Source organism: Molothrus aeneus, chromosome 3 (genome assembly GCF_037042795.1).
Source record: "Molothrus aeneus isolate 106 chromosome 3, BPBGC_Maene_1.0, whole genome shotgun sequence".
Classification (NCBI taxonomy): domain Eukaryota; kingdom Metazoa; phylum Chordata; class Aves; order Passeriformes; family Icteridae; genus Molothrus; species Molothrus aeneus.
Genome location: NC_089648.1, coordinates 68,095,640 through 68,119,869, shown reverse-complemented (window position 1 = coordinate 68,119,869; position 24,230 = coordinate 68,095,640). Strand labels below are relative to the sequence as shown.

Here is a 24,230-nt window from a genome sequence, read left to right as displayed (position 1 = left end):
CTGGGATATGTAGTCCGGCCAAAGGGCGGCCCTGCGGCCCTTGCGCGGGAAGACTACGTGTCCCGGCAGGCAGCGCGGTGCGCGGTCCGGATCCTGCCGGGGAAGGGGGAGCGCCCGCAGGGATGCGCGCACGGTATTCCCGTCCGGTATTCCCATCAGACTCTTTGATGGGAGTCTGGGGGGATTTTCCCATCCGTCGCAGCGGGTTATGGAGCGCCCATGGCGGGTGGCACCCGGGGGTGAAGCAGTCCTGGGATGTATCCTAAGTAAGCGCGTCAGCGGAAGATCTGTCGGTGCTAAGGAAACAAGAGTCTCGTCGTCACTTGGGATAAAGGAGGGATGGGGGGGAGGGCGGGGAAATCCCCGGAATATTCACATTGAGCAACAGTTCCGCGGTGTTTTTATCCAAATTAATCCCAGGGGATTGTTTAAAATCCCAGTTGTGCAGGGGCTGATGAACCCGGAGAAGAGAAGGCTCGCGGGGAATCTTACCCGCGTGTAGATCCGGACGTTTGTATGTGCCCAGAGGGAAGGTGCGCTGAGGATGGAGCCAGGGTGGTCTCGGTGGTGCCCAGTGTCAGTATCAGAGGCAAGGGACTCAAACTGAAACGCAGGAGCTTCCCTTTTAATTTTCAGCCAAATCAGTTCCTTGATCCAGTTCACCTCTTGGCAGGGAAGAGGAGAAGAAAACAAGGGAAGAACTGTTTGTAGCTGTCACGTTGAAGCAATCATGAAACTAAAATTTTGAGTACACAAAAAGGTAAAAGAATACTAAGAATACTTGGGAGTAAATTAGAAACAGGACATTGAGCCTACATAGGGTCTTGCATAATAATTTTTTGCTTTTCACATACACATTTCCCACTCTAAAATTCAGATGTCAAAACTGAAGGTAAATGCAGAACGAGCTACTCTTATGCCACAGAAAGACACAGAAACCACTTCTGAGTCCAGGAACAGAGGCTGGGCTGGCTCACCAACATCATCCATTGTCAGACCTCTTCTTTGCAAAGAATCTGATTTCTTCATCTGCCATCCCTTTGTTTTCTGGAACAGTTTCTTTAAAACTTGCATTTACCTGTACCTTTGAAGGAAGACCAGTCTGTTTTTGCCCATAAAATCCCTTCTGCAAGGAGGCTGCATTGCCATTGTTCAGGAGGGTGGACAAGCCTGGGCTGCTTCACGCAGCTGCTTCCTCCAGGCCCTTGGCACCCTGGTGAACAATGTGTCTGCTGAAATCAGCACTACCTGTAATAAATATGAGTCTTGACTTCTCTAAGCACTCCAGGCTTCCACCCACCATAACTGATGGGTTCAAAGAAAATAGTTCTGCCAGTACTTTTTATGTTGTTGGAGGGTTTTTTGTTTGTTTTTTCTGTTTTTTACATTAGCTACCACTTCAGCTTCCAATCCCATTCTGTTGTCACTCGTTATGGTCTCCCATTTTCCCGTGAATGGGCATGTCACATCTGTTTGCTTTATTTCTATCTAGATTTTGATCTCCAGAAGTTGGCTAGATCTTATTTTTCCCATTATGAGTTGTTGGGTGTCCCTAACAATGACAACATATATCCAGGATCAGAAGAGTGAACCAGAATCAGAGCTGGAGCTTTGGTGTTTTAGACTTTGGTACAGCTATATTCGCACACTGAATGCCAAGATTGATTGAAAGTCACAGCACTGCCTTTTATCTTTTAGAAGCTGTTTTTTCCACTGGCTCCAAATGAACTCTGGCTACAGGAAACAGATTGTGAAACTGGCTCCAAGGCCTAAACTTCAGATTTCAGCCCTTTGTTTTATAGATTTTAATGTAGTACTTAGGGAATAGCCATGAGGATGGCTTTATTATTTTTCCAAACCAAATCTCTGCAGTTTTCTGATACCAGGTCAGGCTTCTTTATGCACTGTAAGACATTGTGGAAATCAAGGTCAAAGGCTACCAGTGGATTTAATCAGAGCCCAAAGTTAGGGGAAAGTGTTTGATTTGCATGTTCACAGACTGCAGTTAATATGCTTGTTTTTGATCCCTACAGAATGGATAAGAGAGAGGCAGAATTATGAAGGAAACAATCTGGCAACTCATCCAGAATTACAGCAGTTGAGTTTTCAAAATGATAAGCTGAAGAAAAACAAATTTGTGGCTGTTTTAAACCTCAGTATTTCCTTCCTTCATGATTTATCAACTTCCTTTTTTTTTTAACTAGATAAGGACTTCTATAGCCATATGCAGATGACATCCAGCAGCAGAATTATTTTTGAAAATACAATATCTCGTAATTGTATTCATGTTCTTTCTAAGACATAAGATCTAAAATGTATTATCTTTACTTTTAAAAGTTCATTCCAGTTTCTGTATGTCACAAAAGAACACTTTACTCGAGAATGCATTTAGTCAAATACTGGAGAACTAATAATAACACAGTAAAACTTGTGCAGTCTAGAAGGAACTGCTTTTTTAAATTAAATTCCTTCAACTGTTTTCCTTTACACCTGGTTTTCTTAAGTCTTACTTCATTCCAATTGCTAAATACCTAGGATGGGATGACTCTTCAAAAAGTTCACCCTCCCTTTTTAGATCTGTGTTTTGGCATGTTGCCACAATAAATGGCACTCCAGATTAAAATGCATTTTTCTTCACAGCTTCTTTCTGAGAAAACAAAGTTCTGTGACTCCTGTTCTGCAAAGAAACACCAAAAAGCCAGAGGCTACTTCTCTACTGCCTTTGAACCCAGGCTCAAGTTTGGTGTCAAGTCCAAACCATTCTGTTTGGAGGAGATGTGACCTTTTTTTGCTTCTGAGCATGTGTTTGTACAACTAATGTGTTCTGCCCTATTCTGTGTTGCAGGCATACATTTGCACCAAACCCTGCCACCCTGCCTCCTTAGAGGTCACAAATACAGCAGGGATGGGTAAATTAGACAGCACCTTCTTCTTAGGAGACCAAATCTTCCATGCAGAAAATCTGTGGAATAGTTTATGCTGGGGAGTGGGTTGCTTTGAGCAGAGCTGGGCTATGAACTAGAACTAGGCCAGAACTACTTAAAGTCCTGCTGGATGTTGCCAACTCTCTGACTATACTCCACTTAACTATAAATGTCACCTGAAACACTGAGGACAAGGAAAACAGTATGGGTAAACTAAAAGTGCTGTTCTGAAAAACTCCTCTGAGCAGCCACCTGAACTCTTGTTAATCTGTTTCTGGACAGAAGTGTTTGGAATTGCCCCAAACTGGGCACTTTGCAAGCTGTCTCCTCTTTGTTCCCACTTGTGGTCTGGAAAGTAGGTGGAGCAGCTCTAAGAGAGGTCCTGCTGAGTGGAACCTCTCCAAGCCCAACAAGTCAGGGTCTTTTGTTGTAGGCACAGATGGCTTCAGAGCCTGGCAGAATTTGGTAGAGTGCTCACCTTCAGTACTGTAACCCAGGGATTGAAGAATTGCCTTTTAGCTCAAAGGCATTTACATCAACACCTCCTAATTACCAGGAGAGTGTCCCAGGTACTCAGGAGGATTGCAAAATGGAAGGGAAGCATTCATCACCTCACTTGGTGAATTTGTGCCCTACTGGAAAGGAAGGCAAATAAGTGGCACCAGTGTGAGCTAGAAGGAAGGAGACACAGGGATCTATAAGCACTTATTCCTGGTTTCTGATAACTTTTCCCAGGCCAGTGCTGGTTTTTTATCCAGGAACTATTTACTACAGAAATACATAAATTAACCCCAGGACCCTGTTTTGCTGATTGAACTAGATGAGAGAGACACCTCCTGGTTTTACTCTTTGGCCTCAGCTGCCTTGTCCTTGTTTGAGCTTCACATGCTTTTTGGAGCAGGGTCATAACTTCAAACGAAAAGGTGGTGACTCCCTGTTTCCTTCCTGCTCTTCCTCCTCCCAGTCTAGCATGGTGGTCAGGGATGAGGCATGAATGCTCCCCAGGAACTCCCACTTCCTGGCCAATGCTCTCACCACTGGGTAGCAGCACAGAGAAGGTGGACACCGTTTCCTCCAGCTGCACTTTAAAAGAAAAGGAACATTGCTCATTGGGAATTTTATATCTGCTGACAGCCCAAAAGGCCCTTTTAGTGCCTTTGGCAGGCTGTTAACACCGACCTTGGTGTTTTCCAGCAGTAACACAAAGAAAAATGCTGTGACCAGCAGCCACATGAACTGAAGTCACAGACCAGAAAAGCTACAGGGACTCTTTATTCATTGTTTTAAAGAACGGGTTTTGGCACTCACTGCCAGAAGAGGACTCCAAATTCTGAGTCCAAAGAAGATAAAGGTGCCAAGCATGGGTGGGACTTCACCCACGTCTCTGTTCATAGAGTTTCCTCACCCTGAAACAAAGCTCTTGTTAGCTCCTCACTGAGTGTGCTGCTTGTTTTGGATCTATACCTGCATTTCTTTTTCATGCAGGGAATGTAAGCCTGTCATTACCACACTCAGCCCTGAGGCTGAAAGGCTCATGTATCCTGAAACATCAGTCCCTTATTAGTCCCAACCCTCTGATTTATTAAGGTCACATAGAATGACAAGAATTGAAGTCAAGAACCTAGAGATCCACTAAATTTCCTTGCATTCAGAAACTGCATATAATTAATAGGGAAGAAATGCCTATTAAAAACTTTATAATCAATTGAAGTTAGTTTTCTGCCTGAGACATTGCACAGGATTTTGTATCATCTTACTCAGGTTTGGTTTTTCTGTATCTCCAAAGGCATGCAAGTTTAAATATACAGATTATATGAAACAAGTAATGCCTTTGACAGTTTTAAGTTTCCCCAGGCAACTCAGGGCAGAAGTAGTGATAAAACCATTCCTAGATTTTTGAATACTCATTATACCATATGATATACAAACTATTTAGCATTATTACCTAGAATATTGTGCCTGTTCAGGATGTGCAACATGAATGTTAGAATTGCTATGATTATTCTGGGTCATGTAAACAGGTGATATTTTTAAAAACCATTCTTCAACAAAACAGGTCTCCAAAATAAGATTGAAGAGTTACTCGAGGAGTTGCTTTCATTTTTTCTGCATATTAAAAGGCAACTATTTCAGACAAAATATGATTTTGGGAATAATTTCTTGCCTGGAGTGAAACTTATCTTTTCCTTTTCCTTGCTAACATTTTTTTCTCCCCTCATTCTGTTTCTTAGGCTGCCTGATGTACAAATGCAGAATGGAGTTTTTATTCCTTGCCAGGTGCCTAGCTATTGGCAGCACAGGAATATATGAGAAAAAATGTAGGTGGGGTAGTTGGTAAAAAGAGACAAATCCTATGAATAATTATCTTCTTTGTGTTTCTCTGCTCATCCATGTCAAGCTTTTGTGGTTATCTGTCTAAAATCTACCTCCTACTCCATCTTCAGGCTAGGTTAGAGGATAGTGGATAAAGAGACTGACACTTTCCCTGAGAAAGTATTGGTAAAAACAGAAGTTTACTTTAAAAATAAATTCCAAGGCAGCAGTGGGGACACAATCTGTGTGTTTCATCTGCCTAGAGGGCAAGTTGCAACATTCAAAACCATCTTTCAGTGGTACCATTAAATATTTGAGACATAAAAGGTGAAAATTATCATGCAGTAAAAGTGTTTACTGTGAATGAGTCAACACCTGCAATAATCATCCTCTACCTTCTTACATTTCTTCACTATGATTGTCATTTCAACCCACCCTTATACTTGCCCTGCCCTACACTAATGTGCCTTTTCCTTTTTGCATTTGCCTTTCTAATATCTAATTATTCTGCCTGTACACAGATACAGTCTTTTATACTGGAGTCAGTTACCCTTGAAAACCTTTCCTTTACACAACAGTAAACCTTCCTTTTTTTTTTTTTTTTTTTTTTTTTTTTCCTAAGGGTATATAGCCAAATCCAGTAATTTCTTCCTGCCTTCCAATCTGTCAGGACACACCAAACAAAAGAAACTACATATGGAAGACTGTGATGGAATCAGCTGGAAACAACAGAGGACAGAAAAAGTAGCCTTTTGCATTCTTCATGTAGAGTATGAGGAGAACACCTTCAATTTCCACATCAGTCAGTATACTAACGGCAAGCCGCATCTCTGAATTTTAAGTATAAAATGAATAAACTTGATTGTTAATCTTGGGGGGGGGAATGGGTATTTTTACTTTGAAAAAATCCTAGCTTTTTGTGCTAGAAGAGGGAGTAAGATAAAAGGAATACCAAATGGCAAAGGGCAAGGAACAAAGCTATCATGTAAACAAAGGATCATGTAAATACAATAAAGAGAGAGGAGATGAGGGACAAGCCCCAAATGTAACAGAAGGTAAATGAAAGAAGAGGAACAGAACAGAACTGTGAGTGAAGTGAGGAAGTGCATTAGTGATCACTTATGGTATTTGAGTTTTGTTTGATGCTTATTACAAAAAGATTATGTTTAATTACTTTGGACTGATTAAAAATATATAAATGTAGTTATTTTGATAGTACTGTATTACAGGGTAAATGTTTTCATGCTAAGATAGCAATTATTTCTAGGTAGGAATTTGCAGTCTTGCTCCTCTGCAGTTCAGTTATCATCTGTACATGGAGGTTAAAGCAATTTACACCAACTTGACTTCCCCACCAAGGGTTGATTGTGAGTGTATCATGTGCTTTTGGATGAAGGCCCAGTTGGATGTGGAACTTGGTCTGCTGTGCTCATTGAAGAAAACAGCAAAACTCTAATAATATTTTGACCCAAGTTTGCATGCTTGATACACTGCCAGGTTAGAATCTATTCCCCAAAAAATTGTTAAAAAGTCACAGGTTTTTTCTCCACTAGGTTGTTTCTTTGCCTTGCTCACAAAGTACTCGTGTAACTCATTCCACTTTCCTTCTTCCTCTGTTTTTTCTTTTTTTGTTTGGTTTTTTTTTGTTCTCTCTTTTCTCTGTAGCAAACAGGAACTAGAGAAATATCAGTGTGAATGCTTAGAAGTGAAATGCTGACACAGTGAAAAGTCTTAGGAGTTTTGGGCATTTGTTGGGTTGTTTGTGGTTTGGGGTTTTATTTTTGTTAAAATGCCAGGTTTTATCCTATTTGACAGTACATAGGGTGTCATGAGAAAAGAGAGAATGCCATTTCTTTTCCTTTTCTTGCAAGAATGAAAAACAAGGATTGTATGAAAGTCCTACATAACATTTGGTATTCAGGAGCGGATGGGCTTTGCTACAGTAGTATCAAAGAAGAGACTGGAAATTTAACCTTTATGTATCCAGTTCTGAGACTGCCAGTGTGTATCTTGCAGTTTGTACAACAGACTGCCTCCCATGGATTTGGCTGTGTCAGTTTTTCAAAACACTCCCAGGTTCCTTGATTTCTCTAATAAATTTTTACCATTTGCTCTGAACTTGCTTAAAGTGGAACTTGACAAAACTTAAAAAAAATGTTGAGGTGCTTTATTGATTTGGTGAGGTTTCACTTCTTATTAGTTTTGCACCTGCCACCATTTCGTGTCTAACTCACTTATATTAGAAGAGGCATGGGAGTATCAGCTGCTTAGATATGTCCTGAGCATTGCCATGTGTTTCAGGCTGATTAAAGTGGTTGTGTCAGGATGCTAGAGACTGGGTGTTCCCAAAACAACAATGCAGTTTGCCCACAACATTATTTATTTCTTTTTTTCCTCTGTAGAAGGGCTGTTCTTTGTCTGCTGGGAATAAGGCTGAGTGTTGCAGCATAGCTAGTACAGCTGACCAAGCTTTTCTCCGAGTTCTCAAAGGAAAGTGAAAGGGGAAAAATACACCAGTTTGGATTGTGTCACAAAAATGGCTTCTCACATAATCATTAGCCAGCAAGACTTGGCTCAAGTAGAAAAGGCAGCAGCCAGAATTTTGGGAGCTTCTTGTTATTGCCTGTGTTGGGGCAGTTCTTTAGAACTTCTCTTATGTCAGATAAACACTGAATCAGTCTTTGGTTCATCTAAGACTTTGTTTTCAGTTATCAAAAAAACACTATAAATTGTGTATGCCTGTTAGGTCAGGGCAGAAGGTAGACATCTTTGTATTTCTTTCTGAAAAATGCTTTGATTTGCTTTTTCTTTTTCCTCTTTGAAGGTGTTCTGACAGCATTTCTTTCTTTGGTTCTAAAAGGTTGCCCTCACAGCAATTTGAATGAACCAGTGTCCCTGTGAGATAGCGAACATCAGAGAATTTAGTGGAAGTATCCCTTACATTATCACATTATTCATTTAGTGTGTCTTTTGGGAGACTGTTAAGCCAGCATTATTCCCTGAGTCTGCTGTTGTTTACATGTGGAAAGAGCTTTACCATATGCTGCTTTACAACATGGGACGTAATTGTATGTGTGGCAAAATGTTTCTGGACTTATCACTTGAGGAGACATTTTTTTGAAACTTTGTAATGCAGTGCGTTGCACTGGAGGGGAAACACATAGAGGAGGGGAGGAGGATGATGAAGAAGTCATCAGTGGTCTTTCTGTAACACTTGGGATTTCAGTTGTGTTCAGTAATTCTCCACTGTCAGTATACTTGCTTGGGCCAGACAGCAGTAACTAAAATGTCAATTGATTTTTACAGCAACCCAGTCCAGTACTCTGGCATTTACTGCAGGCCATATTCAGCAAAAGTAAATAGAAATGGGATAAAGGTAAATGGTATTAGTACTTGTATTACTCTGATGAAATGGGAAGTTCTCTATTTGTCTTAAGGTACCAAACTCCAGTTTGCTTGCTCTTTTCTGAGGCGTGAATGTCATATGTACAGGGATGGGCCTGATGGTGGGGTTGCTCCCCAGCATACTTTGTGCAAGCTTGCTCTCAGCCTGCGTGTGGTGCTGAGCCAAGAGGCTGAAGTGGTCCCCCTGGAGGGACCAGCCCTTCTCATGCTCACAACCCCAGGCCCGAGCACTCCAGCTGCAGGAAGGCAGGAGGTGGGCAGAGTATTTGCATTAATGCAGTGCTGTCACAGAGCTAATGTGCTGTGCCTGGCATCATGCACCATGCATAGGGTTGCAACTGTGTGGCACAGAACTCTGTGAGTCTCCTAGCTCAGACCAGGAGAAAAACATAGCTGGCTTGACCAGGCTGATAGTTAATCACAGAATATTCCAAGTTGGAAGGGACCCATGGTAAACTCCTGGGACAGCACAGTTACCCCATGCTTGATGCAGCCAGTGTTGGGACCAGTTACTCTGTATTTTTCTGGGTAAAATAACACTGGGTGTCTGAGCATCACTACTGCATCCACCAACACAGGCTGTGCTATTTCCCGTTAAAAAGCCCACGGGGCCAGTGTTGACTCCAGATATGACCTGCACAACACAAGTGCTTTGCCCTGCTCACCGCAGCAGTGTAGGCTGCTGGGGTGGGAGTGAGGCATTTCTTCCTTCTTCCCCTCCCCTCTGCATGTAACTGGGGTATTTTGTCAGCCTCTGTTTAATATGCATACTTCTCTCTTGGCTCTTGCCCAAACTCAAAGGAGTGCACTGCTTTCCTCAACCAAGGGCTTGTCTAAACAACGATATTCTGGCTGCTTTAACGAGTGTTGTTCAAGTGCTAAATCCCCCTAAGCCTTGTGGAGTTACATTAGTACAAACATTGCTGTTTGGGAAGCAATATCTGCTTTAAAGCACCTCTCTAGGGCTGTGTACCAGGTGTCCATGGCAGCGGCGCCATGGAATAAGAGAGTGGTTTAAGCTTGCTGTATAAGACTTTTTAAAAAGCAAACCTGGTTGTGATGATTTTATAGAAGCTTAAATACTTGGGGGGGGGAAAAGTTGTGGTAGGACAGTTGACGTTCAAGCATACGTCAAACTACTTGGTTATTTCCTGATATGTTTCTTGTTGCAGTGGGCTGGAAGTGGCCAGGATGTTTAGTGATGCCTTGCTGGTGTAGAGTGACCTGGTCCTTTTCCTGGCATGGATCTCCTTGCCTGAGATCTGCAGTGTTGTACGCATTCCTGCTGTGCAGTTTGGTTGCTATAAACTCTATTTACCTGCTGAGATATTAGGGCTTGCCTACACCAGAGTACCTCTACCACAGTAATTATGCTGACACAGCCTCAGAGCACTATAGCAACCATGCCCTCAGCTGCTGCACACAGCCTCAGTATCTGAGGAAGCTGTGGTAAAGCAAGGCGTCCCTAACTGTGTCTGCAGCAGAGTTTCTGCAAACACAGGTGTCTCGGTCCTGTGGTGTTTTCTTTCACACCCTTTGCTGAGCCTGTGCTCTTATGAGCAGCTTAGGGAGCTCCCCCCTCCAGCTGGAGGGTGTTTATTTTCACATTAAACTTGTGGGGTTTTTGTGCTGAAGCCCACACCGGATTAGCTGAATCACCACCACCAGGCAGGTGAGCTGGCCTCTTCTCTTTCACTTCCCTTTGGTTTCACTTGCAGAACTAAAAGGGTTTTATTTCCCTTTCTGCTAAAAAGGTTTCCCCCATGCCCCCCCCACCTTTGTCCACAAACTCTCAAATATTCTGCTTCTTTATTCCCTCCTTTTTTCATTATTTCCTTCGGAACACTGCCCTCCTTACAAGTGTCCACAGACCCATGTTTTCTCCTTGGAAACAGCAGAACTTGTTTATGTGAGAGTAATAAGGAAAGTAATTGATGTGTGTCTGTGCAGGCATGCAGGGGAGCCATGTTCCACTGGAGGATGTTGGAAAAGCGATTCTCCACTTAAGCTGACTGCCAGAAGGTTGGATGGTGGAAGCAAAAACCACCTTCTTCCTCTGCTGTTTCCAAAGTTGCCTTTTATTCACAGTGGTGGTAGGAAACTTCTTGCCTGTCCATATGCTCATTCTTCTGGACTTTTTTTTTTGCTGATCTTTTTCATCACCAATGTGAAGGAGTTGAATAGCAAAATTTTTAGGTCTTGCTGATCTCTTATTTTCTGGAACTCCATGCTGATGCACTGTGCCATGCCAGGGCCATCTCCTCTCTTGTCTTGGCCCTGACCACCTCTGTGGCCACAGGACTTTCTCATCCACGTTTTGAGGTTTCTGCTGCTCCCTGCTTTGTGCCTTTTATTGCCATTGCCCCTTGTGCTGTTGGACATGGTTGATAGACCTGGCTAGCTGTTAAGTTCAGGTATCCCAGGATGGTCTTTCCCAGCCCTTCAGGACAGAGGTAGGGAGGCCTGTAAACAGCTTTTGTGGCCATAAATGTGGTTGGGTCACCAGATGGGGCCTCTCCCAAGTGATGGTGGGATACCTGGCTGTCTGCTGCTGCCTACCCAGTGCCAAAGAGCTCGTGGCCTGGCCTTGAGTAGGATGGCAGCAAGACCCCATGGAGAAGTCTTTGGAAAAGACCTGTGGCATGAGGGTAGTCTAGATAGACTCCCTCTTTGGGACCAGGGGGTGCTGCTCTGAATGGTGTCACCTCAGGGGTGTTAGCACACATGATTAGGACCATCACACCTGGTGATGGTCAGGTCAAGCAAGCCCTGGTGAAGAGGTGCTCATGTGGACATCTCTGTAATGACAGTTTGGAGGAAGAAAGAAGGATTTCTGATTGCCTTCAGTTTAGTGCATACCTTGAAAAGGCAGTGTGGCTGGAAGATTATTTTTAATCTTAGCTGTAAGAGCTGTAAATGCTCCTAGAAACTTTTTTTGTAATTGAAAAATTTTCCCTTGTTTGCCACCCAGTATGAATGGCTTCTGGGGTGTGCTTCATCATCAGGCCTTAGTCTTGGTCTCTTTTTTCCTCTTTCTATCTCCTTTGGGTGATTTTCTTGGGACTAACATCTGTAAATAGCCTTACCCAAGCAGGAAGACTGTTCCAGTTGCATGCCTTGTATTTTAAACACAAGTGATCCAACAATCATAATTGTTATATCACTGAACCTTGAAATAAGCTGTTTTTCTATTAGCTGAAGCTGTATAGACTCTTTGCTTCTTACACTGTGTCAAGTGAAATGCTTGGTACTACTTTGATAGGTCACTGTAGGATGGTTTCAAACTTGCTTTAACTTCCTAGAGGTTGTATTAGCCTAAGGCACTTTCTGCACATTTCACTGTCCCATGTCTTGAGTATCAAGAAAAATTTCTGTTTGACAGGGTGTGAACTGTCTCCAAATGTGCTTCTCATAAAACAAAGAATGTGAAAGGGTGGAACAGAAAGGGAGTGAAGAAACAGGACTTAATACATGCGCCTGATAATGGAGATAATACTGGGGATATTGCATATTAAATATCCTCCTGTTATCTCAACACTAAATGTGGAGAACTATGTCTTTATTATGGAATAATGGTACATTATTTACCATATGTAATTTGGCTTTACATCCAAAAAGATGGGAAGAGGAGCACGAAGGAGGCTGCAAATGGAAATAGGCTGTAAAACCTGGAATGTTTGCTCTGCAGGGAGCACTTAGAGTCAAAACATTGAAGTCTGTAAAACAGTTAGTAGAAAATGCTCTTGATGCTTGGGTTTTTAAAGGACAAAAATCAGCATAAGTTATTAGAAAGCACCTAGAAAAATCTTGGAAAATTTTGGTTGGTCAAAGGAAGCTGTTTTTTTAATGTTATGAAAGACATTGTTTTGGAATTGCATTAAAAGACAGGATTCTTCTGGTGGGGTGTGGGTATAATTATTGTTATTGTTGTTGTTGTTGTTGTTCTTATTACTACTATTATTATTTTGGTGTACATGATCTGGTTTGATATAAACAGAGCCAGGAACAGCCCAGTGACATACTTCTGAAAAAGAGTCTTTTAAAGAAATAATGTCATTAAATGTCTCTCTTTCTACAGGCTATGGATTCTGAATCAAAGAACAGTTTCATAGGAAGCTTTCTTCAGCCACCAGATTGGAGGCTTCCTGCAGCCTTTGTTTATATGGAATCAAAGAAGTTGGCAACTGCTGCTGCTGACAGGCCTTCTCTCCCAAATAACCAAGGTATAGCCAAAATATGTCCTTAAAACAGTCTTTTTAATTGTTCCATGTGAAATCTCTTGAGCAAACTCCCCATCCTATTTGACTGAGTTCAATGACTTGCTGCAGTTATCAGTCTGACATTAAGACAGGATGTATATGTGTCCTGAGGGAGTAGTCTCCCTGAAGTCATACATCTAGAATGGAAACCTCTGCAAATCTTCTAACATCCTTGTAAACTTTGGCTTTGAAATTTGTTTAACTTAAAATTGTCAGACTTCCTCTGAAAGCAAAGGAGAATGCTTCAAACTCAGTAGAAGTAGTTCATGACTTCAAATACAGTAAAAAAAAGACCATTAGTATGGTACAGTGACCTGAGTGACCTGAATTTGCATGGTGCTATTTGACTCCTTACAGCTTAAAATCACTTCTAAGGGGGCTTTTTTGGTTGTTTTTTTAATTGTTTTGGTTTGGGTTTTTTTGTTTTGTTTTGGTTTTTTGTTTGTTTGTTTGTTTGTTTTGGGTGGTTTTTTTGCATGGTATATTTCTTTGGGAGAACTTTTGAACAATTCAGATCCCAAAAAAGTTAGCAGCATGAAAGTTAGTTCCTATGAAATATGGTTGTCATGTGCCTTAATGGGTGACTGCTCTCTGGAGCTCACAAGGGAAATGCTCAGTGGCTTAACATATCTGGAGAGCCTGGGGAATATTAAGGATACCCACACTTGGACTTACTATCATGGACAACTTTGCTACCTTGCACAGACATAACCCGTGAGTGTGCATGTGATCATTGTTCTTCACCTAAAAAATCTGTGATTCCTGTAGTAATCTTATTTCATACAGAGTTTGGGCTTTTTTGGATTACAGTGATCAGTTTAGTGCTATGTAGCTAAGTGGTTAAGGAAATGTTTGGCATGACAATAGAAAGACGGAAAGGGTGGTCCCACTTCATCCTTCTGTTTTCTGGTTTTTTCTTTTTGGTTTGAGTTTTTGTTTGATGTTTGCTTGGTTTTTGCTGTTTTGTGGTTTGGTTTGGTTTTTGTTTGTTTGTTTGTTTTTAATAGATCTCTGATAATATGGTGAAAGTTGTTACGGAGGTAGCAATATTTGATGGTATTCTTTTGATGAGAGAGTTTGGAATAGAGAAACTGTCAATTATAAAATGTCAGAAAATCAGCTTGACTTGTTGCAGGACATGTCTTAAACTTCCACAGGTGTGTTTGCTTTATGGAGAGCTAGCAGACTTTTTCTTGTAGCTGAAATTGCAGCTTTTATTTTTGGTATAATTTGACACATACTGATTTGAGTCTGAAAGCAAAATCTTCCAGACTTGTTTCCATGGTTTGCAGACTTGTTTCCATGGTTTGAAGAATCATCAAATACAAGATACTGGATGTTGAAACATTGCCTTTTGAAACAATAAAGTATTTAACAATGTATCCTTGCTAAATTGTCCTTTGTATCTAATTTCTCCCCCTGTTCTGAGCATGTTTTCTCTTTTCAATCTGTCCAGACCAGTTGCCTTACACCAAAACTTATGACCTCACTTGGATACCTGTGTTCTCTGCTTCTATTTAAAGAGAAGGCCCAGGGTTGATTATATTCTATTTGCCATTGTTTCTTTGTGCTTGCTGCCATTTGGAGTGAAAATATTTTTGCTTATAGGGCCAGAGCTTCATACCTCAGTTATGCAGGAAACACATCCATTTTCTCTCATATGTGTTCTGCATATGTTAGTGTACAGCAGGGGAATATCGTTAATTTTGGGAGGGATACTAATAAGAAAATTTAGGTAGTATATTGTAATGTGAAGTGTTTTCTAATAATGATAATCATCATCAAAATAGGAACTGTTACTTAAGGTGTAGCTGTTGTGTTGTTTGCTAGCTGTAGTGGCAGCCCTGAGAGCTCTGCAAGAAAAGATCCACTGCCTAGAGCTGGAGAAGTCACAGGCTGAAGATAAACTGTGCAGCCTCTCCAGAGCAGCTGCTCAGTACAAGAAGGTCTTAGAGCACAAATCCTATGAGAAGGATGCAGCATATCAAGAGCTGATGCAACAGAGGAAAGGTATTTCTTTGGAGTGATAAGGTGTAGCCACAGCAACCCTAAAACTGTATAATCCAGGGAATGTTTTGTTTCGAAAAACTGCTAATTAGTGCAGCCCCCTTTAGTTTTTTGCTTCAGAACTGAGGAGGGACAGGGGCTGGATAATTGTGGATAAAGTTGAGATATGTTTAACATATATCAACTGAGTATTGCATAAGCCATGAAGCAATTTTAAATACTTAGCATGTTTCAGGTGGTATGTTTAACTCCTACAATAAGCAAGCAGCTGCTTACATAACACTGCTAACTTGAGAAAAGATAGGAGAAGATTCTCCTCTCTCAGATTCTGGCTAGGTATCTGCTGATACAAATCAAAGTAACTGCAGTGCTCATGCCGTTGGAATTCAAATTAGAGACTAGCTTTGAAAAAACATTTTGATTCTCATGTCTTATATATAAAATACATTTTAACCTCATTACTTGTTCAGGCTAACAAAACTGTTCTTGCCTGATTTGAAGACAGAGAATTCCTCAATGATAGTACAGTCTGGCTAAATGTGTAGCTCCCTCTGCTCTACTGAATGTCTTGTTTCTCTCTGTAGATTCAAATGCAGTACAATCCCGCTGCTCCCTGCTGGAGAAACAGCTGGATTACATGAGAAAGATGGTTTCCAGTGCAGAACTGGAAAAGAAGATGATTTTAGAACAACAGGTGAAGCCTTTTAGCATAATAACAAAGTAATGACAGAGTTCAAAAGTATAGAAATGTGCAAGACGCGAAGTTTTTTGTGGTCATTGTTTTTCCTCAGCTCTGCTCAGGCTGCTAGCAAACAGAAGCAATTTAGTGTATGGCTGATGGCAACCATTCAATGGAGTGTATGAAAAGCTCCCTGGGTGGAACTCCTAATGAGCAAAGCCATGCTAATACTTGCACACTTGGTAGACAAAAAAGCTGCTGGAAGCTTCAGTTGTCTTTGTCTGCCTGGTATTTTTCATAACTTTGCAATTTAAAATATATGGAATTTAAAGTAATTAAACACCTTTATTCTAGTGTGGGGTGGTTTGGTGGTTTTTTTTGCTGTCTGAAACAATTTCAATCAGTTGCCATCTCCATTCTTGCTTATTTTTTCCAGGCTCAGCTTCAGAAAGAGGAAGATCAGAACTGGTTGGAACTGCATGCAAAACTTGAAAAGCTTGAAATGCTAGATAAAGAGTGTCTTAAACTTACTGCTACTCAGAGAATTATTGAAGTAAGCATGCATGGAATGACAGTCTGAAAGTTATTTGTTATCATTTTATGGCATACTATTAATATTATTAATGACTAACTATTAATAGTACTAAGTTTTGCAAAAATTGTCTCTGTTAAAGCATACCTGACTGAGTGCCACCTTGGCTTCATGTGCATGAGTCTTTTTCAGTCTGGGCTTTAAAAATTCCTAAAGTTTTATCCCCACATTACAGTTGTGAGCTCCTCCAGACTTCTGACTCAACATTCAAAATGAAGTGGGACTAATCATTCTTGCCTTCAAATTCAGGACAAGATCAAACACTTAGAAGAAATGCTGTGTAAAGAAGAGCATCAGCATAAGCTAATACAAGATAAAACTGCTCAGGTAGACTGAAAAGATTTTATTTTATCTTCTTTTTTAGTACTGAAGAAATCTATTCCCTCTGTTCAAAATGCTTGTTTTATTACATTTTAACCCCTTGTGTTTATTACCCAGGCAGAACTCCTGAAATACTACCTAGATCAGTTATAAGCTATATATTAGAAAGCTTGCCAGGTGTGTTGTATATCTCAATGAAGAAAGATTCTACTTGGCTTTGTATTAGTGATACAGTTCATCAGCCTCAACACTGCTCTAAGTGACCCAGGTAGAAAATTAATTTCTAGAAAATCTGTAACTGAATCAGGTTAATTTAATTTTCAGTAACTCAAAAGTGATCGTATATGAAACCATATATACCAAGTGAGGCTGGTTATTATGTTTGTTTTCCTCCCTTTCTTAAGATCTGTAGCAATCTAATACATAGAGCTGTACTTGGAAAAACCCTAATCAGTGATATGTTGTTCATCAAATGAGATCTTGTATAATTCATTATTCTGTGAAGCCATAATCAGTTTGTTGGGCCAGCATCCATCTGAGAGAGAAGTATTTGCCAAAGAGAGCAAAATGATGAAACCTTTTGTTAAAGGGGCAAGGTAGTCATTTTCTAAACCTCACTTTGTGCATTAGTACCAGCCAGCTTGAAAGAGAGACCAGTTGTGGGGGAATTCCCTTGGGGTGAGGTGAGGGCTGCAGTGCTGAAGAGTAATATTGGAATAATGCAAGCAAAGCGGATGCCTTAATTTAATTCATCACTGCTGTCAGCTCTTATACCTCATCCAAGGATGATGGGTTTTCATCTACCCAGGAAGCTTTAAATAACATGCAAATTTGTAGCCCAGATGTCTGACCACCTCCAGAATCCAACAGAATGACACAGTTGAAAACGTGTAGGTTTTTTGGTTTCTTGCTTAGACTGCATGCAGAGATTTTATTTTTGGAGAAACATGGTAAGAATGACTCTCCCAGAGCAGATAGTCTAAACATTTGGTCAAGAAACTACTTAGATGCCATAAACTGAGTCCTAAAGTCATGTTAGTACCATCTTCATACACTGCAGGATGGGTTTAGGTCTGTTGGATCTGGGCTGGGAAGCACAGGGTTCACTTCCTCACTTCCTTTTGATGACAGAAAAGCCAGAATATTCTCACTTTAGTGGCAGACCTCCAGCATTGTTTAGCTGCAGCTGTAACACACGCCAAAGCAAAGTCCTTGTCCTGTTTTTAATTGGGGATGATTATCGTCCTGTTTATCATGGGTCTTGATAGCAACTTTGGACCACCGAGCGGTATGAGGATTGTCCAGTAGGTTTGACCTCAATGTAATACAGACAGGCTTAGTTCTCTCTGTCCCCAGATTGTAGGAGCCAAATGTTCATATAATTTGGATTTTATGATCACATCCTCAGCATGTGGCAGGATTAGCTTATCTCAGTTGCTGGTTGTCACAGTGGAAAAATACAGCTGCTGCTGCAGCTGAATATGAAAATGAGGAATACTAAGATAGAGCTGCAAGATCTGCCTGATACCCTGCCTTCCTAGTAATCTGTTCAGGTTTTAAGTGTAGCTTATGCCTTCCAAGCAGGACAGTTAATAGTGCCCTTAATTGGTTCTTATCCATGCATGAACAAGAGAATTAATTAAACCTTGCTATTTCATACTTCTAATATTACATTAAATGGCTCCTTTTTTTTTTTTTTTGCTTATTGCCACAGCTTCAAATGGGATTTGATATAAACAGAATTTTGATGTCTTCAGTAACATCTCAACATGAACCTGAAAAGGAAAATGGGAAGAACAAAAAACCTAGGAAGGTAACGTGGAAATTTTTATTAACATACTGTTGCTGATAGCATCTGACTTGCACAGAGACTGGAATTTGTGAAAAATGGTGATGTAAGAGGAACTTGATGCATTTGCTGCACTTTACTCCACTTCCAAAGTGACAAACAGTGCTAAATAACTCTTTTTTCCTTCTTTTTTTTCTTTCCTTCATTAACTAAAATGGTACTGGGGTGATATGACATCACTTGCAAATCTTCCCTTATCAGCTTGACAATTACCTCTGTTAAAGTCTTGCTGCCATCCCCCATGTCCTGTCTTAGCTTCCTTTCAGTTTATCTGGCAAAATTAGTTTCCAAAGGAGTTTTAGCTCAGCATCTTAAAGTGGTGTGTTTTGGGGGGATTACTGAAATCAAGAGAATTTATTTTGCAACACATTACAGATCAGTCAAAATTTTGCAACTGTGGTTTTGAAAACGTAAGTCAACAAGGTTCAATTACTTTCATGTTAGCCTAATTGTTAAACAATCTCCTACATGCATATGGCATAAAATTTATTTGTGTCAGCTATTGGAAAGTCTTATTTGTTACACATACAGGAGGGAAATTTATTTCTTTAAACCAGAAGAAAACTGAGGTGCTGCATTTCACTGCTTATTTACTTGAATTTTACTTCCTAAAAAAAAAGTTTAAGATTGTACTCTTGAGTCAGCAGATTGGAATTTTTTCTCTTATATTTTCTTATGGCAGAGAAATCCTACAATGAAGAAAATGCAGCTCTCACAATTACATGTAAAGGCTGGTGAACTACCTTTTGTAGCTGGGAAGGTAGGTGAAAACCACTGCTGTCACTAAAGTGACATCTTTGGTTTGAATAAGGCTGTATAGTTGTTAATTACTTCTGTAAGCCACTGATCATTCTTCTTTTAGTCTGCCAGCTCCAGCCATTCTGTCAGTGCAAATGTACAAAGTGTGCTGCACATTATGAAGCATCGCAATCCGTGCATCTCACCACAAGGACAAGGAGGAGCCACAGCTGGGATTTCAGGGCACAGTGCACTTTCAAAATCTGTATCCTCTTGTTCCACATCACCCACTGCCACCAGGAGCTTTTCAGACCTTCTGTTGGCCTTTCAAGACGAGCTGGGCCAAATGAGCTCGTGAGTACCCGTCTCTGGTGTTGTGAGTAAACGTGACTTCAGCAGCAGCCCTGAGAAGCGACAGGGTGCTGTAATTGAGCCTAGCCTGTTTTAGCTATAGGACTGCTTGTTGACAGAATGACCTGAGCAGGCTTGACTAGTAGGATTTTTCTCATTCAAAAAATTCTTTCTGTCCTGGTGTTTCACTGGTCTTGTTTTTCTGCTTCCACATCCTGTATTTAAAAAAGCAGCAAATGAAAAGCCTTTCAAACCTGTGCCTTTCAGACATTTTAAACATGTTCTGGGATATACAGAGTAAACCAAAATTTTTCTGCTGGATAAGGCTGCAAAGGTGGTGCTGATAGTAGGCCTGCAGGATGCAGTCAGTCTGGGTGGTGGAATGGGTTAGTACAGCTCTGGCATGAACAGTCCTGTCACAACATCTCTCCTGTTCCTTTGTACTCACTGCGTGTTCTTTCCTTCCCTGTGTACCTGCCGGGTCCTTGTGCTGAGTCAGTCTGGTGCTCGTACCCTTTGCTTGTTGATAGCAGGAGAACTTGCTGGTCCTGTAAGGGGGTTGTGAAAGAGGAATGGTCACCTGCCAGAAAATGGGCAGGGTGTGGAAGAAGCTAACACTTCAAATGGGAGTGTATGTATCTTTCTAGCCATGCAAGTAAATGTGGATTACAGCCTGTTGTGTTCTTAGGCATCTTCCCATTAATGCAGGCTTGTGGGACTGTGGGCCAAAGCTCTGTAGCTGGTCATAGCAGACATGTCAACATGATGAGTTGTGGTTTGAACAGGGGAGGAGGATGTGCTGATTAAACCAGTTAGGATGTTGACGCTGATTTGAAATCCTTGATGTGGTAAAATTTTAACTGGCAAACAATCTAATGTTCAAAAAACAATGTCTAGCTTACTCATGGCAGTTAAGGACAGGATTTTTTTTTAAATAGCAACAACCAGTTGCTTCAATTAAACTGTCAAGGAGAAGCAGTTAGAAGTCAGAATAGAAGCTCTGACCTTTGTAAAGGGATTATTTATCTAAGAGGGGGGTCTCTTGCTTCAACCTGTTCAGGTATCTGGGTATCAAGATCTACACAATTTCTTTTACCTAATCTGGTTATTTTAATTAAGCAGCCCACTTTGCTGTAAATCTTTCTGAGTATAATATTTTAATTTGAATAATTTGTCAGAAAAATTGTAACTTGAGTGTACTAGTTTAAAAAGTACTTTCATGTATTACACTAAGCCTTCAAAGTCTGCACTAAATTGGCAGGAAGTGAAAATGTTGTACTGCATAGCTGCTGTTCACTTTCAAAAATCTCATTTTGCACACTCTTACACATGTAGTTGTTATGCCTGTGGGAAGAAGGAGAAGTAAGATGGACATCAGCTAAAAATTTGGAATGAGAAAATCAGACTCACAGGAAACCTTTTCCCTTTCTCATGTAAATATATTCCAGATTAATGTGTATTGTGTGAGAGTGGAAATAGTGCTAAATTTCTGTACTCTGCACAAAATGGCTAGGAACTCCTGCAGGAAGAAATCCTAGAGACTGTATCATTAGATTGCCATTCTTGTCTTTAATAGTGAGCATCAGGAACTTCTGAAGCAGATACAGGAGACTCAAGACTCCCAAGCTCGTGAAGACCTGGAACAGGAGCTAGATTGCCTCATAAAACAAATGGAGATGAAAGGAAGACAAATATCCAAGCTGAAAAAGCATCAGGCTACTGTAAGAATGAAATGTAAACTCTCTGGCTACTAACATTTTTGTTGAAAGGCTGCCACAACTCTGCCTCCTGTTGTCATCAGCTAGAATGTCACTGGAATGTTTTAAGCCAAGATGTTCCAGTATGGGTGATTATAATTAGACTGCTGGCTCATATTTTTGAACCTCCAAGTTCTTCATTGGATCAAGAAAAGTGCTTACAACTGGCAGTTAGGAATGTATGCTGGTGGGAAAGCTTCCTGCCCTGTGGCAGTTCTGCAGTACAGAGCTGGGTTGCACTGTCTGTCACTTCTGCTCACTGTGTTGAGACAAACTTTTGAAATTTCATTTCTTTATATCCTGTCCCTCAGGGGAATGAGAAAATAGAAGCTGTAATTCCTGTACAGACTAGATTAATGTCTTTTCTATTACTGAAACATTGAAGCTTTCTTGTTAACTAGTCTGTTGACCAGAGCTTCTCCAAAATCATAGCTGGGCAAGTCTTTCAGTTTTGTTTAACCTTTAAACTGCCTTCATTCAGTCATTTTTTAGTTTAGAGTCATAGATAGCAACTTTTTATACATGCCCATATAAAATCCCTCTTCTGTAGTTAAACAGCCTAACTCTTTTGTAGCAATTTGGTTTGGGCATATGATTAAACATTCAATCCATAGTTCTGTCTGATTGTTTGTGTTTTTTTCATCTTATGTTTCAAGATACTCACCTGAGAACTTTGCTTATACAGGAACAAAACAAAACTCAGCATGAGCCCTTATGAAAAGAGGAGAATACAGTTGATTTGAATCTGACCAGTTTTATTCATATTCATTTTTGATGGGTTTTTCTCACTTAAACTTTTTATTGTCCATGTAATTGCAAGCATAGAGGTGCTTTATGTCATAGGAGATGTGTCAGACTTGCATGTTAGCAGTAGGGACTATTGGCATTGACTGCTGAGTCCTCGCTGCCTCTCTTGGCAATGTCAGCTGGTTTTTTTAATAAAACTCTTATATTCTTGAAGACCCAACAATTACGGTGTTACTCCTTGCCTCAAAATCTTGCTGTCTTCATCCTCAGGAATGTAAAACACTGGGCAACAACTGCACCTTGGTTTCTTTCTTTTGTATATCTTTATGGCCACAGTTTGCCTTTGTTTTGGGATGATGAAGAGTAGCACATACAATGTGGTGCAACCTTGTTGTCATCTTTGCCTCTTACCAGTGTGCAGATCTTCTGGCAGGTCCTCTGTGCTCTGGTACAGCCTGGTCAGAGCACACCCCTTAGGGTCCTGCTGTAAATAGTAGTGTCTGTATGATTACTGGCCATTATGCCCTGGTTATCAATACAGACCATTCCTCTAATTCCTTGGCCTGTATTTTTTTTTCCTAGTGCTTTTGAACACAGACATTTCCACTTGTATTTTGTATAGACCAATCTTAATATTTCTAATGCATATTTCTTTTTCTAGAACCTGACATACTAAAAGTGCTATGCTAATCTCTGTTTCACAGTTAATAATATGTTCTAGTATGCAATTAAAGTTAATTATTTTTAGAAATGGATTTAAAGCCTAAATTGGCATTTGGAATGCTTCCAGCCTTATTTTATCTTTGGGAAGTGACCTTTCATGCCAAGTGCAAGTCAAGACTCATTATTTGACATTTTAAAAAACATTCTTTAGCAATTAACCCTATTTATTCTGTTGTCCACTTTTGCTAAGGAGGCTTCAAAATAAGCTGCTTAGATCCAGTAACTGATAATTAACAGTATACATTTTAGAGGTTTATTGGTTGTTTGGTTTTTTTATTAGGGTAGTACAATCTGAAATTAAAAGAAACTGTTGTAAGTATAGATTATTAAGAGATGATATTCCAGCCATCTCAAGCAAGCATTTTTATGCTAGGGGGCAATGGGATTCAACAACCAAATGAGTGTGGATGAGGTCGGTTTTCTCTGGTGGTTTCTTTATGTGCAAGGTCAGCTTTCTGTTACAGTGAGACAACTGTGCAGGGTTATTAAGTTTAAACTTTTCTCTTTTTTTTTAAATTAGTCTCTTAGTCATGTAGTTATTCTCTAAGTCTGTAGTTTGGAGTTCAGTATGGAATATGTAACATGCTAATTAGTTGTGGTTTTTTCCCTAGGTGCAGAAATTAAAGAGAAAGACTCAGAAATTGAAGCAAGGGGCAACTCATGTCAAACTAAAGTGTGGTGAACAAAAGGAAGCAAAGGAGATTGCAGTCACTGTAAAGGAAAGTATGTCTAAACCTTGTCCTGGGCAGAAGAGCAGAAGTTCTCTTCAGCTGCTAAAAGCTGTGAGGAAACTTCAGCTATCTCTGAAAAAAGATTATGTCATCTGAGAAGAATAGTTCTGAAGTTTGTTATGTTAGAAGTTTTTGAAGTTGTCTGACATCTAGTAAATTTTTAGTTGTACAAAATACCTCTTAAAAATAAATTGGATACAGTAGACTTGTACATTCTACACTGCCTACTCTCCAGTAGGTCAGTTTGTTCACCTTAGAATTAACTTTCATGTAGTGTAGCTGTAACTCAACTACTCTTCCTTGTAATAAAGTGTTTTAATGGACTAATGAAATGTTATTATTTAGTAACTTGTCAAATAAAATTTTATACTTTTTTACACTTAAAATAGTTTGCGATCTTTGGTGTCCTATTTCCCTGGCTGCCAAGGAGATATTTAGAGCTTGCTTTTCCAGAATGACTTGTGCTAGTGCTTCTGTATGCTTAAAGCTGCTTAGACAAAATTCAAAGCATGGTATTTTTTCATGGTGCAGATAGATTTTTCTGAGATAGTTTTATGCATTTCTGGATAGTGGAATCACTGATCCTGGTAGGGACAGGGTACATAAATCTCTCTGGCTCTCTCTGTACCTTGACCTGGTATTTTTGTCGACTACAGAATCCTGGGAGAGGGTGTTATTTTGGAGCTGGAGAAGCAGGGCTCTGGTTCCCCTCTTGGGCAGAAGCTGTGGTGGAGGGCTGCAACTTTGGGTCTGTCAACCAAGTACTGGATGGGGCAGTCTTTAAACGATGGCAGCATTGAATAGTCAGTCTTCAAAATGTGTGTGCTGGCAGGG

At 40.4% G+C, this 24,230-nt stretch overlaps 1 protein-coding gene across 1 annotated transcript; it reads left to right on the top strand.

The window, feature by feature from the left end:
- Positions 1–114: 114 nt before the first annotated feature.
- Positions 115–23,766, top strand: CEP57L1 (centrosomal protein 57 like 1). Its single transcript, XM_066545818.1, has 12 exons — positions 115–266; positions 5,860–6,039; positions 12,721–12,865; positions 14,732–14,911; positions 15,493–15,602; positions 16,024–16,140; positions 16,429–16,506; positions 18,215–18,313; positions 19,032–19,109; positions 19,212–19,441; positions 21,015–21,159; positions 23,277–23,766. The coding sequence occupies exons 2-12, from the start codon at positions 6,010–6,012 to the stop codon at positions 23,490–23,492; spliced, it is 1,428 nt and encodes a 475-aa protein (XP_066401915.1). The 5' UTR covers positions 115–266; positions 5,860–6,009; the 3' UTR covers positions 23,493–23,766.
- The last annotated feature ends 464 nt before the right edge of the window (positions 23,767–24,230 follow it).

Coding starts and splice junctions, on each gene's coding strand:
- CEP57L1 (XM_066545818.1), top strand. CDS start 6,010: ATGAGGAGAACACCTTCAATTTCCACATCA. Junction 16,141..16,428: donor CTACTCAGAGAATTATTGAA/GTAAGCATGCAT, acceptor CTTCAAATTCAG/GACAAGATCAAACACTTAGA. Junction 16,507..18,214: donor TACAAGATAAAACTGCTCAG/GTAGACTGAAAA, acceptor TTATTGCCACAG/CTTCAAATGGGATTTGATAT.